The sequence below is a fragment of the Pseudonaja textilis genome, chromosome 5 (genome assembly GCF_049901715.1).
Source record: "Pseudonaja textilis isolate UNSWEBS1 chromosome 5, rPseTex1.2, whole genome shotgun sequence".
NCBI classification, from domain to species: Eukaryota; Metazoa; Chordata; class Lepidosauria; order Squamata; family Elapidae; genus Pseudonaja; species Pseudonaja textilis.
This window is the reverse complement of record NC_141994.1, coordinates 67,399,635-67,416,138: the sequence shown is the minus strand read 5'-3', so window position 1 is coordinate 67,416,138 and position 16,504 is coordinate 67,399,635. Positions and strand designations below refer to the sequence as shown.

The 16,504-nt window shown below is 46.4% G+C and overlaps 1 protein-coding gene across 1 annotated transcript in view; it reads right to left on the bottom strand.

The window, feature by feature from the left end:
- Positions 1-4,293, bottom strand: part of ST8SIA1 (ST8 alpha-N-acetyl-neuraminide alpha-2,8-sialyltransferase 1) — a 65,726-nt gene extending 61,433 nt beyond the window's left edge. The window contains exon 1 of the mRNA XM_026703066.2: positions 3,592-4,293. Coding sequence (XP_026558851.2) covers positions 3,592-3,794 — 203 coding nt within the window. The 5' untranslated portion in view covers positions 3,795-4,293. The remainder of the gene's footprint in view (positions 1-3,591) is intronic.
- Between the last annotated feature and the right edge of the window lie 12,211 nt (positions 4,294-16,504).

Here is a 16,504-nt window from a genome sequence, read left to right as displayed (position 1 = left end):
GGTGGGGGTGGCATTTCTTTAGGCAGGGGTGGGCAATTAATTTCTGTCGGGGGCCACATGGAAAATCAGATCTGCGTTCGAGGGCCGAACCAATTATACAAAAGGCCATTATAAAGGGCCCATTATAAAATGCAGCAAATTATATATATATGCCCTGCCTTGGTGCTCCATTTCCCGGCTCGGCGGTCCTGCTCGGGCGGCACTTTAAAAGCCTGCTCCCAGCACCCGAGTAACTTCCCAGCAACTTGCGGCGTCATTTTTCCTCGCGGGCGCTCGCACCTAGCCCCGAGCCGCGCGGCAGAGGGGAAGCCCGGAGCGCTGCCGGGTTGCCTCCTCCAAGCAGCCCGCCCACCCGCCGGGCGGAACCCTTCCCGCTCCTCAGCGGGAAGACGCTCCACCTGCAAACTTTGCCTGTGCAAAGTTTAAGCCTGAAGCCCGGAAACCCGAGCAACTTCCGGCAACTTTCGGCTTCCTTTCAACTCGCAGGTGCTCGCGCCTGGCCCCGAGCCGCACGGCGGAAGGGAAACCCGGAGCGCCACCGGGTCGCCTCTCCAAGCAGCCCGCCCGCCTGCCTGGCTTCCCTCTGCCGCGCAGCTCGGGGCCAGGCGTGAGTGCCCGCGAGGAAAAAGGAAGCCGAAAGTTGCTGGGAAGTTGCTCGGGTTTCCGGGCTTCAAGCTTAAACTTTGCACAGGCAAAGTTTGCAGGCAGGAGCGTCTTCCCGCCGAGGAGCAGGAAGGGTTCTGCCCGGAGGGCGGGCGGGCTGCTTGGAGGAGGTGACCCGGCAGCACTCCGGGCTTCCCCTCCGCCGCACGGCTCGGGGCCAGGCACGAGCACCTGCGAGTTGAAAGGAAGCCGAAAGTTGCCGGGAAGTTGCTCGGGTTTCTGGGGCTTCCAGGCTTAAACTTTGCATAGGCAAAGTTTGCAGGCGGGAGTGTCTTCCCGCCGAGGAGTCCCCTCCCTTCTGCCTGGAGGGCGGGCGGGCTGCTTGGAGGAGGCGACCTGATGGCGCTCCGGGTTTTCCCTCCGCTGTGCGGCTCGGGGCCAGGCGCGAGCGCCTGCGAGGAAAAAGGACGCTGCAAGTTGCTGGGAGCCGCCGTCGTGGTGAGCGGCTCGTCGGGCACATACGCGAGGAGGAGGGCTTTTAAAGTGCCACCTGAGCAGGACTGCCGACCCGGGAAACGGGCACTAAGGCAGGGCAAGGCTCCACCAGAAGTGGCCTAGCTTTAGGTGGCTCCAAGCAGCCCGCTCCAAGAAGCCCCCCACCCGCTGGGCGGAACCCTTCCCGCTTCTCGGCGGGAAGACGCTCCCGCCTGCAAACTTTGCCTTTGCAAAGTTTAAGCCTGGAAGCCCCGGAAAAAAAAGGGGGATCGGCGGGGACTCACCTTCGGAGAGGTCGCACTCGAAGGTGATTTCGAACTCCCAGCCGAGGCCTTTGCAAAGTTCTTCTTTTCTTTCCTACCCCGAGAGCGCTCCGCACTGTTTTGCAGCTTTGGGGGTCATGCGGTGCAGGGCAATACGCCACGCCCACTGATTTTTTTTCAGGGGCGGGCCGGATTGGACAGACCAACGGGCCGGATGCGGCCCGCGGGCCGTAGTTTGCCCACCTCTGCTTTAGGGGGTCGCACAGCCCTCCATGTGCTCGCCAGAGGTAGCCTGACTGCCATTAGGTACTGAGATGAGATCCTCAGACCCCTTGTGAGACCATATGCTGGTGCGGTTGGCCCTGGGTTCTTCCTAATGCATGACAATGCTAGACCTCATGTGGCTGGAGTGTGTCAGCAGGTCCTGCAAGATGAAGGCATTGATGCTATGGACTGGCCCGCCCATTCCCCAGTCCTGAATCCAATTGAGCACATCTGGGACATCATGTCTCATTGCACCACAGACTATCCAGGAGTTGGGGGATGCTTTAGTCCAGGTGTGGGAGGAGATCCCTCAGGAGACCATCTGCCACCTCATCAGGAGCATGCCCAGGCATTGGAGGGAGGTCATACAGGCATGTGGAGGCCACACACACTACTGAGCCTCATTCTGACTTATTTTAAGGACATTACATCAAAGTTGGATCAGCCTGTAGTGTTTTTTTCCACTTTAATTCTGAGTGTAACTCCAAATCCAGACCTCCATGGGTTGCTAAATTTGATTTCCATTGATAATTTTTGTATGATTTTGTTGTCAGCACATTCAACTATGTAATGAACAAAGTATTTAATAAGAATATTTCATTCATTCAGATCTAGGATGTCTTATTTTTGTGTTCCCTTTATTTTTTTGAGCAGTGTACATTATTTAAAAGAATTCAAAATAATATTTCTTTGATCCACATCCTTCACTGTTTAAATGCAGCCAACCCGTTCAAACTAAGAGAAGCACGACACGTTAAAAGTCAAAGCAGGAACTTCCTGCAATCTTGTATCAGAGTCTTGCAGAACACCCAACTTTTCTTAAATGCTTATGGAGATTTTTCAGTCATCCAGTCCCAAACATGATTTGTTTGTTTTTTTCTTTTCAAAAGGCAACTGGACTTTCCTTGTTTTTCCTTGATGACTTCCCCTCAAGAGGCTTTTTCAGAAGAACCAAAGAAGCTTAAAACTAAATATCTATGGAAATTCTCAGTCATGGTTTTCCCAAAGGTGCTTTTTCAAGGGGCAAGTGGACTTTCTTTGTTTTTCTTTGAAGATGTTTCGCTTCTGGTCCAAGTAGCTTCTTCAACATTTTCAAGGAAAAACAAAGAAAGACCATCTGCCTTTTGAAAAAGCACCTTTGGAATCAAAGAAGCTTCTTTAAGGAGAAGCTAAACTCTTCAAGGAAAAACAAAGGAAGTCCAGTTGCCTTTTGAAAGAAAACATCTTTGGATGAATCTCTTTAAGGTAACCTCATCTTTGCATTAATGGTGTTTAATCTGCTGGGCCCCTTTCCATGTATCCAGATCACCAGGGTGTTTACCTTCAACTTAAGTGAACTCCCTCCTGTTCCAATTACACCACCTTTGTCGGTATTTTTAACTGGGATGGGTATGACCTGCTTAGACGGTTTGTGCAACGTTGCATTCAACCAGCCGGTGGGCATTGTCTGAATCGCCCAATAATTGAAAAGGTGGAATGAAAACCACGGTAGAGTAAAATGGTTGAAAACAGAACCATCCTTGAAACAGAGAATTATTTTTCCTAGACTTTTTTTTTTAAGTATCTATAGTCATTAGGAAAAGATATTTGGGCTTGGTAAGGCTTAAGGGGATAATGTTCCTCCCTCCATTTTATCGGCAAGGGCACAATTTTTAAAAACCCTGCTCGCAAGCTCCTTCCCAAAGAGGTTTTGGAAGAGGGGGCTAGATCCTCCTAAAACGGCCGCCTCCCAGTTCTCACGACAAAGAGACCCGCGTTTCCAAGCCATCAAAAGCGGCTGTGCCGTTCAGGATCGACTGAGCAAGTCGGGTTCTTTGTCTGGTTCCGAGCGAGCGCGCCGCACGCCGGCCAGGGGGCGTGAGCTGCTCTTGAGGACCAGTCCCCCCGCGTGGGTCAAATCGACCATCCCGGCGGCCCGGGGCTCATCTCCCGGCTCCCGCGCGGGAGGCGGCGAGACGCAGCTCACCTGAACTCGGCCGCGGCGCTGAGGTTCCTCCGCCAAGCTCTGCCTTGCTGCCGGAGCACCTCGGCCACGATCTCCTTCTCGTCCGGCAGCCGGTAGACCGGGAAGATGTAGAGCCAGTAAAGCACCAGGAAGCCCAGGGCGCTGGCGCCCACCGGCAACCGCGTGTGCGGGCCTTTGCAGAGCACCAGTGCCCCCCGCGCCATCCTCCGCTCGCGGACCCCGCCGACCGACTCGTCACACCTGGGGAAGCCGAAGGCGGTTGGCGGCGCCGCCGCTTTCTCTTCCAGGGGCCGGCGGGAAGGATGGCGGGCGACCCCAGACCCCCCATGCAGGGACGGCGCCGCACTGCCGGCGCCGCGGACCTCACGTCTGGCCGCGCGGCGATACGCTTGTGAGGATGCGGATGCTGCTGCTGCCGCTGCCGCTGCCGCCGCCGCCGCCGCCGCTGAGGAAGATGCAGGAGCCGGCCGGCTGGCCTTCGACTTCCTAAAAACCCAAGCGAGGGCAGCGGGCAAAGCGCCGGGGCTTCCCCGCCGGTCTCTTTTGGCCGCGCGGGGCTTCGCCTCGCTTAGAGGGACGGCGGCGGTTCGCCTAGGCCGCCCATCCTTGCGCCCGGCTGGCGAGGAAATGGGGCGAGGGGAGGGCGAGCCGGGGAGAAAAAGAGGCAGCCTTCAGCGGGGAGAGTTGGGGAGGAGGAGGAGGAGGAGGAGGAGGAGGAAAAAGAGGGGGGAGGCGAGAGGTGTGGCGGCGGCGGCGCGCGCGCGCTCAGCGTTTCGGAACGCTCGGCTGCCCTCTCCTCAGTCTCCTCCTTCCGCCCCGCTTGCGCTCGCCCAGGGCTGAAGGGTTGCTGGCTCCCCCAACCGCCCTTACCGTCATTCTCTCCCCACCACCCCGAGGAAAAAAGGAGAACCCAAGGGGTGGGCGCGGGGATGAAAGGCCCAATTGAGGCGCGGGGGGGGGGGTAGAGAAAGGAGGCGCCGGGAGGGTTTCCCCCTCGGAGAAAAGCGCGCCCGCCGTGCCTAAAAGCGCCCCGGTTCTCCTCAAGAAAGGAGGAGGGCGGGCTGGGCTTAGGAACGGAGAGGGGAGGTGCGGGAGGTTTGAGGAAATAAAACAAGAGACAGGAACGGAGGGAGGTGGGGGGGGAGGATTGAGGGGAAAGGGTTTGCAGCAGCCCCCTTTTTCCCCCCTCACGAAGGAAAGCCTCTTTGTTGCCGCCACCACCCCTTTTCCCGGGTTCCCCATCATCGCTTCCCTGACTGGGTTGGGCTCCCTTGATAGGTGCAATCCCCTGCACAATAGATAAGCCTTTGGTTCGGTGGTGGTGAGGAAAACTGCTGGCCTGGGGAAAGATTTAGGAAAAATTGAATGGGGTCCCATTTGCAATTTTATCCAGTGTTCTTGGTGGCACCTCAGATGCAATGACTCCTGACATCCCTATTCTTCTATCATCTATTTTTGTTTCTTCCTCTTTCTCTAGCTTTAGCAAATCACACACATTTCTCCACGAGACCTTTCTCATTTCCTTGTATATGCAATTTCTTTATATGAAAGTACTCTCCTTTTAATCTGGGATGGGGGTCAACACACAAACATTTACACCAATGTTTTTTTTTTCTTCATCATCAACATACTCACACATTTATACTGTAATCAGGCTGCTTGCATAACCAATTTCTCACACAAAAAATTCATTTCATTTCATTCTTTCTCCAAGCAAATCAATCATTACTTACAATTCTTTTCTGAGAGCTTTTTCTCACAAGCCAATGAGCTCCATTTTGTTTTTTTTACTGTTATTAGAGGGTCTCATCCTCCAGGTTTGGAAATGATTACACACAGACACATTCACACACACAACATTTCCAGACCTGGGGAGGAGGTTTTGTCTCTTTAAATCTCCGCTTTTTCTTTCTTTAGCAATGGGTTGTTGCCACTTCCCTTTTTCTTGATCATACAAATCGAAAGATTTCTCAAGATTGGGAAGTCTCATAGCAGGAGCTTGAGATCCTAATTTTTTTAAAATCTCAAGCCTGTTTTTGTTTACACATCCAAACAAAGGATTCCCTTTCTCCCCCTTTTGTGGACTCATAGAGTGGTATGACTAGCAGGGCAAAATTTGGTATCCATATCCTACAATATCCTGCTACTCCTAAAAAAACCTGTAACTCTCTCCTGTCAGTTAGTTCTGTAATTCGGCACACAGCTTCCTTTTTCTCATGTCCTAGAACTCTCTGGCCTTGACTTATAGTATAACCTAAGTATTTAACTTGGGGTTTCAATAATTGGGCTTTCGTTCTTATTGCTTTAGTGAGCTTGTCACTTTTACTTGAAGTTACATTCATTGTTAAGCACTAGATTTTTACTACCTGTCTCTGCCCTGGGTGTTCTATCTCTTCTCTTTCTAGTTTGGATCTCTCAGCCTACGCTGGCTTATTTTTAAAAATCCAAATTGTTCTCTATCTTATCTTAGACCTCCCAGACGAGGCTGGCTTATTTTTTAAAGATCAAGATCTATAGAGACCTTTGTTTGCACCTGGGTGAGGGCTCTCATGACCAAGTTTGAACTCCACTTTTCATTTTAAAGACAAATTTTACTGTTTAACGTGTCCCCATGGGCTCCATGGAGAACACGGGCCTAATCTCACTAATTCCAGGTAGACACTCCTATGCCTGTTTCCAAATATGACACCAACCTTACCTATTTCCCAGTCCTTAAGGAGATTTGTGGTTCTTCTTTAGTCAAAAGCATTTTACTATCGTCTGCTGGGGACTCAGATATTTCCCAATTTACAAAATACCAGGGTTTAAGATATGCTATTTCAATTTTTAAGGTAGGTCTCTTGATTAAGTATTGTTTACACAACCAACATTTGCTTGTTTCCCCCAGATGATCCCACCTGTATTGTGGTCCCTCGATTATGTATTTTGCCATTTTTCAATGCACAAATTTATCATTCTGTTCTTACTTAAACTTTTAGTCCAGGGAAGTAGGTTTTCCTCACTCCACTGGCTCAATAACTGCTCTAAAGGGTATTTTCACGCCCTTACATATTAGAGTCACCTCTAAGGGTTTGCTGTACCTCCTGCAGCAAGAAAGTTAGCTGCAACAACTACAAGAATTCCCCATTTTTGTTGAGATTTCCCAACTTGGATAACTGCCGATCCTCTCTATCTTGAATTGCTTGTGCAATGGGGCGAGGGTAACTTCTCTGCCGGAGACAAAACAGGTACTGCCAGAGGCTTCACTTGAATGACTACTTGCATGGTGAACTGCATATCCTGCTGGGTTACCTTTTGCCCATAATTGGTGCACATCAAACTCCTGCCAAGTATTGACACAAACCTCTTGGGCCACCATTTTTACGGATTTTTTTTTTAAAGTCATCTTCATAATGCTTCACGATTAGTGCCATTTTGTGTTCCTCAAATGACAAAGTTGCCCCTATTTTTGCATAACGTGTCCTGGCCCAATAAAGGAACGGGACACTCGGGCATATCTTTATAACATCAGCAGAAAAGGGAGCCAATAATTTAGTAATTACAGATCTAGATGCCCCCTATCTTCATTCGGACCAAGGGTTCAAGGGGGGCTGAAGCGGCCTAACCCCTTGATCTGTTTTTGGCATTTTCTTTTGTATTCCCTGTGCTCCTGCCCTGGGAATTTGATAATTGCCATCATTAACATTGGGGGTGGGGTTGGGGGTCTTTGCCTGCCTTGGGCCATTGGATGAAAATACACAGGAGCATATGGAGGAGGATTATCAAGACAGGTTTGGTTTCAATCTGATCCTTCTTGGCCTGAGATCTAGGATTTCCATAGTCTCTACTAAAACCCTTCTTAAAATTCCTCAGCATACATTGAAGAGGTGTCCGGGGGACACTTCCTCCACCACCCATTTCTAAGACACTGCCACTGACCTGCGATGCCGGACGTTCCAACGGTCACCAACAGGAACTGCAATGGCTTAACCACCCACAAAACTCTTGGGCCTCATTAGGATTCACTGATCCCGGACCCAGGGAGGTGATCAGGCCCCCTCTTCCACTCTCAAATGAACGGGGCTACAATTCAACAATACTTAAACTTGCCTGCAGGCGTCTTCTTTACAGTCGGCGTTATTTCATAACTTATTTTTGATTCCATTCTGGTCTTTGGATTGGTCAGTTGTCCCCCAGATACCCCTACGGTGCCGTCTGCCCCTTCCAGATAAATCATCCGTATGGACTGAAGGGTTAGCGAGACGGCCCCGGCTGGGCACCGGTCGGTCCATGCCGTCCTCAGCAAAATATCGCTCTGAGTTGTGACGGAGTTGCCGTAAATGTTGCAGGAAATTAAGAGACTCAGACCTTGGAATCCAAAAATAAGTTGGCTTTATTTGTGCAAACAGGTTCAGAGTATTTTAGTGAGAGTCACTTCTGAACAAACTTCTTATAGAACAGCACGTGCCTATATACTTCTTCAGAAAGGCGCAAAACACAGAAATATAACTTGTCAGTCATTCATTGGTTATTTGGAACACAGCTTTCCTCCTCCCCTGTTGCTAGTCTAGGGTGGCTGGATGTCACAAACCCATTTTGCTAAACTCCCTAGCTTGTGCTTTTGTTACAAGTGAGACAAGGTTTCTTGGCAAATATGACTTAGATGATCCTTATGGTTTGGCTTTTCACACGTCCTTGTTCTTTCTCTTGCTAATACCACATATTTCACTATCTATTAAACTTGTATCATTATTTCTCTAAAATTAATATATTTCTATGTCCTGCCTTACTAGCACTAAGATAACAGATAATCAGAGTTGGGAGGGACCTTATAGGTCATCTAGTCCAACCCCCCACCCAAGCAGGAGACCCTACACCATTTCTGACAGATGGCAGTCCAATCTCTTCTTGAAGGTCCCATGTGATGGCGCTCCCACAACTTCTGAGGGGAAGCTCCTCCATTGGTTGACTTATATAAGACTTATATACGGCTTCACAGTGCTTTTCAGCCTTCTCTAAGTGGTTTAAAGAATCAGCCTATTGCCCCCAACAGTGTGGGTCTTCATTTTACCCACCTCAGAAGACAGAAGGTTGAGTCAACCTTGAGCCTGGTGAGATTTGAACTGCAAAAGTGCAGGCAGCTGGCAGTCAGCAGAAATAGTCTGTCTGCACTCGAATCACTGTGCCACTATGACTCATATACTAACTAAAGCAGGGTGGGGAATTCTGGGAGTTGAAGTCCATCAGGCTTAAAGTTGCCAAGGTTGGAGACCTCTGGACTAAAGCATTCTGGCTGGGGGGCAGGGGGTCCTGGGAGATGGTGCCACACATTTTAAGGCATGCTAGTGGGGAATTCTGGGAGCTGAACCCCATTATCTTAAAGCATACGGGCTGGGGGATTCTGTGAGGTGAACCCCACATATTGCAAAGCATGCTGGCTGGGCAATTCTGGGCAATGACATCTACCTATCTTAAACCTGCTGAGGTTGAAAAACACTTCCCTAAACCCAGTTCTACAAACCCAGCAGCTGAATTCATACAAACAGTAGGCTTTGCTGGATTAAGTGGCTCGTGTCTGGAAAGGATTTACTGCACATGCATTTCGCAAACGTGGGTCATTCTGTCTGGAACGACTGCAGCACCACTGATGGGTGCAGTTGTGCCCACAAGAAAAAAAACCTATCTGCAAATTAAAGAGAGGGAGGGCAGAATGTCAGTCATCTCTGTTGCCAGCGTGAGCAGCCATCTTCCCACTACGGCAGATTGTTTTGTAGGTCATCTAGTCCAACCCCCTGCCCAATCAGGAGACCCTACGCCATTTCTGACAAATGGCAGCCCAATCTCTTCTTGAAAGTCTCAAGTGATGAAGCTCCCACAACTTCCGGGGGCAACTTCTGTTCCATTGGTTGATTGTTCTCACTGTCAAAAAGTTTCTCCTTATTTCCAGGTTGAATCTCTCCTTGTTCAGTTTCCATCCATTGTTCCTTGTCTGGCCATCGGGTGCTTTGGAAAATAGCTTGACCCCTTCCTCTCTGTGGCAGCCCCTCAAATATTGGAACATTGTTATCATGTCTCCCCTGATCCTTCTCTTCATTAGACTAGCCATGTCCAGTTCCTGCCAACCATTCATGTTTTAGTCTCCAGTCCCCTAATCATCCCGGTTGCTCTTCTGTGCACTTTTTCTAGAGTCTCAACTTCTTTTTTATAGCGTGACCAAAACTGTGTGGTCTTACTAAGGCTTTATAGAGTGGTATTAATACCTCACGTGATCTTGATTGAATCACTCTGTTAATGCAATTTAGAATTGTGTAAACCCAGGCCTCAGTTTATTGCCTTGGGGAAAAAAATGGATCAGAAAGAGATTCACTGTATTGCATGTGTGTATGAGACCAAGATAATTATTGTGAAAGATTCGGATATGATGTAAGAGCCCCTATCCTTTATCTAAAAAATAGAATTTCAATCTGTGGGAAACAGAGCTTATTGTTTTTACAGAAACTGTAAGAAGACATGCTAGCCTGTGAAGAAAATGCACTGTATTCTATATTTCTAATCTCATGAGCTAGTCTGAAACCTGAGAATTGTATGTAGGAAGGCCACTGTTAGAAACTGGTCTTAACCAGGATTTGCTGATATGATAGTTACTTTAGAGACAACTCCTAGGAACTAGGTAGGATCATAAAAGGTAATTTGTAAATAAGGGCAGAGAGTGATAGAATTATAGTAATGGGAGATGTAATCAGGAGTGGAGATAGTGTATTCACTTTAGACGCTTCGGCTAGGTTGTGATGGTACGAGTACTAAGCCAATGAGGAAAAGGGGGTAGGTAAATTTGTAATGGCAACAGGGAATGTAAGAATAGAATAGAATATGAATTCTTTATTGACCAAGTGTGATTGGACACAAAATGAATTTGTCTTCAGTCCAGAATAGAGCTGGAAGGAACCTTGGAGGTCTTCTAGTCAAGCCCCCTCCTCAAGCAGGAAATTCTATATCATTTCAGACAGGTGGTTGTCCAATCTCTTCTTAAAAACCTCCAGTGATGAAGCCCCCACAATGTCTGAAGGCAAGTCGTTCCACCGGTTAATTCCTTACTATTAGGAAGTTTCTCCTCAATTCCAGGTTGCTTCTTTCCTGGATTACTTTCCATCCATTGTTTCTTGTCCTGCCCTCTGGTGCTTTGGAAAAATAAGTTGACCCCCTCTTCTTTGGGGCAGCCCCTCAAATACTGGAATGCTGTTATCATGTCCCCCCTAGTCCTTTTCTCTAGACAAGCCAAACCCAAATCCTCCAACCAATTTTCATGTTTCAGTCTCCAGGCCTTTAATTATCTTAGTTGCTTTTCTTTGCACTTTTTTTTAGTGTCTCAACATTTTTTTTTTTTGTAATGTGGTGACCAAAACTGGGTGCAGTACTCCAGATGTGGCCTTACCAGGGCTTTATAAAGGAGTACTAATAAATACTTCATGTGATTTTGATTCTATGCCTCTTTATACAACCAAGGATTGTATTAGCTTTTTTGGCTTGTTGCTGCACACTGCTGGCTCATGTTTAAGTGATTGTCCACTAAGACTCCCCACCCCCAAAATTGAGGTTTTGTGAGTTTTTCTCTTTGATAGTCCACTTCAGGGGTGAAACTCAAGCACCTCAGCCCACCTCAGGAGAGGTGGTACAAACGATTTGAATCGGTAAAAAAATCACTCCTGGTTGCTATTACTGTTATACCAAGTATACCAAGCCACGCCCACAGCCATGTCCACAGAGCCATAGGGAAAAAATTTTGAATTTCACCACTGGCCCACTTATACATAAAGTCTATAATGCAAAACCTGCTACTTTCCTTATCCCCCAATTCCTGTACATTTCTGCATGTTTCTTCCTTGAGCATAATCCAGCCCTTGATTTTTGTATCTTGAAAATAAATTGTGTGCAAAGATTCAGCAGTTACTGGACAGCATATTTGCAGCTGTGGGTCAGAACTTGGTGCTCTCCTGAGCTTGGTGGTTTTCTTGCAAATGTTTCGTTACCAAAGTAGGTGATATCATCAGTGCCGCTTCGTTGCAGATCAGATTCAGCAGCCTTGGGAGATTAAACAAGGCACACCCAGGGGTGGGCTTCTGGGGGCTCGCAGGGGCTCAGGAGAGCCCCTAGCTAAGACTCTGTGGGGCTTGGAGAGCCCCCAATAACCTCAGAAAGACAAGCAGCAAGGGAAAGCTCTTAGCAGGCTTAATTGAACTTCTGGGCGTTCAGCCAAGAGCATTTCACACCTCGTAAAAGTGTTGCAAGCTAGATAAACAATCCACTCAACACTTGTGAGAGAGCTATTGAGAAAACCAGATAACATAGCCACTAGCCTCTGAGAGGATTAATTCCCAAACAATAAGAATCAGGTAACTCACCAGAAACTCCACTAAGACTCCAAGATCCCTCTCACGGTCACTGCTATTAAGCCTGGTTTCACCCAGTCTTTTATTTAAGCATTAAATGCATAAAATAATAAACAACTTTTGGGTATATATCCTTTTTAGGTAATAGGGCAAAAAAGCAACATTCAATTGGCCACACCCACCCAGTCACGACCACCTAGCCACACCCACCCGATCACATGACCACCCAACATGCCCACCCACCCAGTCATTAGGGCAGAGAGCCCCTTGCTAAAAAATTTGAAGCCCACCCCTGCACACACCTATTTAGATAAGTCCACCTAGCTCATCATCCTTATTGTGACCAATCATGTCTGGGAAGTTGCTATGATATAAAGGTAATTAGACTCTTTCACAGCTCCTTGTTCCCAAAGTTAGATCAGTAAATTTGTTGACCAAGCAAAAGTCTTTGTCTAATAAGATCCAGAAATCTTATATTTATATATGTTACTCTGGAGGTTTCTTTTCTCTTTTTGTGTCAAGGGTAGCGTGGTTAGCCCATCTCCCATTCTTAAGGGTTTTCCAATTGGTTTCTTGTTTACAAACTATAAAAGTCAGTTTTGTGCCTGACCACCATAGCCCTTAAAGAAAGGAAGATCTATCTGGGATCCTTGTTGCAGTCTGAGCTTGGTGGTTTTCTTGCAGGAATCAGCACTGATGATGTTATCTAATTCTCTTGTGAAACATCTGCAAGAAAACCATCAAGCTTAACGGCCACCAAGAACTCCAGAGTTCAACCCCGAGCTACTAAGATTCTTTTTTATAACAAAAATCTCTTTCCACCACAGCTTTCTACCAGCTGCTATTTAAAATACTAGTTAATATAACTAGTAGCTATTGTCAATCTCATTTTCAAGGAATTGATCCAATCCTCTTTCACAACTATCTGCCTATTAAAGACAGTTAGAGACACATATATATGATTTCCTTGATATTTTTAAAAAGACATTTTTAAAATATCTATGTTGTATCTGGCTTGATATTCTACTAATTTGTAGAAGTTATGATATACAGGGGCTTGGACGTTGCACAAGTAGGATGTGAAACTGAGCATGGTTTGGCCCAACCAAATATTTTTCTCTTCTTTCCCTGGTTGTAAATACACTAGGTGTGATGACCCGGGGCGTGGCACAAAGGCAACACAGTCAAATAAGCAAGAAGAGTCCCTTTATTATTTCCAATTTTGCCCCCAATGTCCAGGTTACCTTCGGCTGGAGAAAACCTCTCCCAGGAACACCCTGTAACTGGAGAAAATTCAGTACAAAACAAGGTACATACAAACTGTAACTAGCAATCCAAACAAACCAAGCTGCAGTAATTAACTGGACAGGGCAGGAGAAGGAATTGCAGACTTGAAAGCACAGCAAAATTCACAGTTGGGAAGATGCCAGGAACACAGATAAGCCACGACGAGATCAGACAAATTCATGATTTGCTCCTAACAGCTTGCTGCGCACACCTTCCCTTTTTAAACACTGTGTTCCCAGCTGCAGCTAATGAAGGGAATCAGGGCCCTTTCCTCTCCCGTAAGCCATGCAACTCACGTTGCTCCCTTCTCCGTTCCTCCCTGCGTGCCCTAGGTTGAAGAGAGGGCGGCCTGGGGCTTCCTCCAAATTTCCTCTCCCCTGCTCTGCCCAGCCGGACTGTGCCTTTCCCCAGTTTCCTCCACAGCCAATGGAGCCACACTCCCACTCCCTGTCATCTGTTGGGCCTCCCCCTCCAAATCAGATTCTGACAGGGGCATGACACTAGGTCAAATGTGAGTTTAAATTAGAATTGTGCAGTACATTATGCCTGAAATATTCTGTCCCCAAACATCCAATTTTGACAGTTCCTGAAATGTCACAAAGCTTTCTCCTGATCTTATTGGAAGTGATTTGACCTTGAAAAGGGAATAAGGCATTTGGGGGCCAGAATGAGTCAGCTTTGGAATGGCTTCATTATTTCTAGTTTAGCTGCAGATATGAACGGCTACAAGGTAGATTGATGCAGATGCAATGGGTTTGTATGTAAAATTTAATAATCATGTGGCTAACACAGTACATAAACTCATAGTGTAGTGTTGCATGAGAAAGTAGGATGTTATGGCTTGTGCAATGAGGCAGGGTTTCAACCATTTAACTTAGTACATTATTTGAACTTGGCTAGGGTGAGACAGACATGGCTCAGGAAAATTTGAACAAATTCTCAGAACTTGTTCTTCTGACCAGATTACTGTGGCATTAATGGTGCGTGTGTGTGTGTATGTGTGGCAACAATTAGCAACTGGTCATTACTTTTGCTTATAAAAACTCCAACAATTAAAGTTCTGTGCCTAACAAGCAGATCCTAAGTGGGCGGCTGAAAAGTTGGTAAGCTTCAGGAAACATTTGTAACTCTAACAAACCATGACAACTTATTGTTAACTAAATCAATTGCTTTGGGATTGGCATTTGGGCAGGAGGGGGCCAAGAAGTGAGGGAGGGGATCAGCCGATAGGACAACCTTTAGAAGAAATCTGATTTCATGTTAACTTGAGTACAGGTTGACATCTTGCCTAGCAAGCAATAACCTTTCTCCAATTTTGATTCTCCTCGCTTTAGACAACGTACATAGCAATGCCTTGTAATTACATATTTTCCGAACAAACTGCAGTCAAGCAAGACTAGTCAAAATGAAACACAAGCCCGCTAGATCATGATTTTCCAGCGTCAAAGCATATAGCGCTGAAATCTTTGCAATTAAGAACAGTGCTGCTAGTCAGAGACGGACAGAATTCGTTTTGCTCTCTGTTGCTCCCTTGTGGCTATTTTAAACAACTTTCCTTCCGTAGCATTTCTGTAGCTGAAGAGTTTGTGAGAAAACATTGATAGAATTAATTTTAAAAAGCTCTCGCAGACAGGAGCCGTGACACCAGATAATCCTTAATTTCCTTTGACAGTTGCCATAATCTTAACCCAAGTTGAATATTTTACTAGTGATAACGTTTCACGTGATCCTACTACCCCTTAATTCAAACGCCACATGATCACGAGATCTTGAAGAGGGCAGTAGAATTTTTAGAATTAAGGCAAGTTTGAGAGATCTTATTTGAATTTTGAGTGGCTGAGACAGTGAATGAGATGCCTACAATTGTTCTGGAAATTTGAGACGCCAACAAAAAACCTTTAAGGGGAAATAAATCTATGCTCCACACATCTTAAAGTGGCTAAGGTTGGGAAAAACTGCAATAGGGCTTCAGTATTACAGATTTTATGTTAGGTTTTAGGCCTAACCTCAACATGAAGATTAGAGATGGAACAAAATAGTCTCTCTGGCCAAAGGAAGATCATTTCTTATCTTCCCAGCCTGCCAACCGAGGTGTGCAAATTTTTACAAACAGAAACTTCCTAAGGAACAGACCAGAAGCCATGACAAGCTGCTTTTGAGTTTCAAGCCTCCCGGGAGAAAAATATTAACAATTGTTGGAGGGTAAAAACAATTTCTACTTCCTCAAAGCATCGTGAGCTAATATATAACCAAAACCAAACCACTTGGTTCAGCTTTAGAAGAGGCAATTATAGAAGTTGAATTATTTGACCTATCAGTACTATGTTTATCTACAACTTCTCTCATCCCCCGCCATCTGGACCTAACTCAGTATCTCTCACAGTGCCCGATCTTACTTGTTACAGATTAAATAAAGAATAAACAGACGTACTAAATAGACATACACAAACAATTCAGACAGAACCCACAAGCGTTCGTTACAAGATGTCTGTGCAACACGGTAGGGAGAGAGAGGATGTAACAAGGTACAAGACCAGTCACATGGTACCCCCTGCCATATATAAAAAACAATTCAGAAGCAGTAAAACACAGCTTCCAAGATCTGCAAGTGGGCATCGCACACTGCCCAGAGGCTACCATACGAGGACAAATCATGCATGGCAAAGATTACTTGGAGGAGGGAGATATTTCTAATGTAATCTACCAGATCCCCTGCATAGATTGCCCCTATAGATTGACTATATAGGACAGATGGGAAGGAAGCTAACAACCAGACTGCAAGAATGCAAGCGAGCAGTCAGATGAGATGATCTGAACTTACTGGTAGCCTTACCATTGCAACAAACAAGGACATACATTCAATTTTGCAGACTGTTGGATGAACGGATATAACAACTGCCAAGGAAGTGATTGAAGCCTGGGAAATGGGCCCCTCCTCATCAGTTAACAGGAGTGCTGTTTTACCATCAGCTTACCAAGCAGTTCATTTACTTTATTGTCGTTGCACCTCGTACAATGAAATTAAATGCCATCTTCAGTGTACATTATAACTATAAAAATAAAACACACACATCCTTCGCATTCTATACAATTAAATTGAAACCCCCTGATATTGCCTTAATATTGCACTATACAGCAGAATTCAAAAGAGCTACTGCCCTGGGATAGAAGCTGTTTTTCAGCCTATTTGTCTTTGTTTTTATTATCCTCTACTGCCTGCCAGATGGTAATAGTTCAAAAAGAAAAAAAAAAGGGTTCCC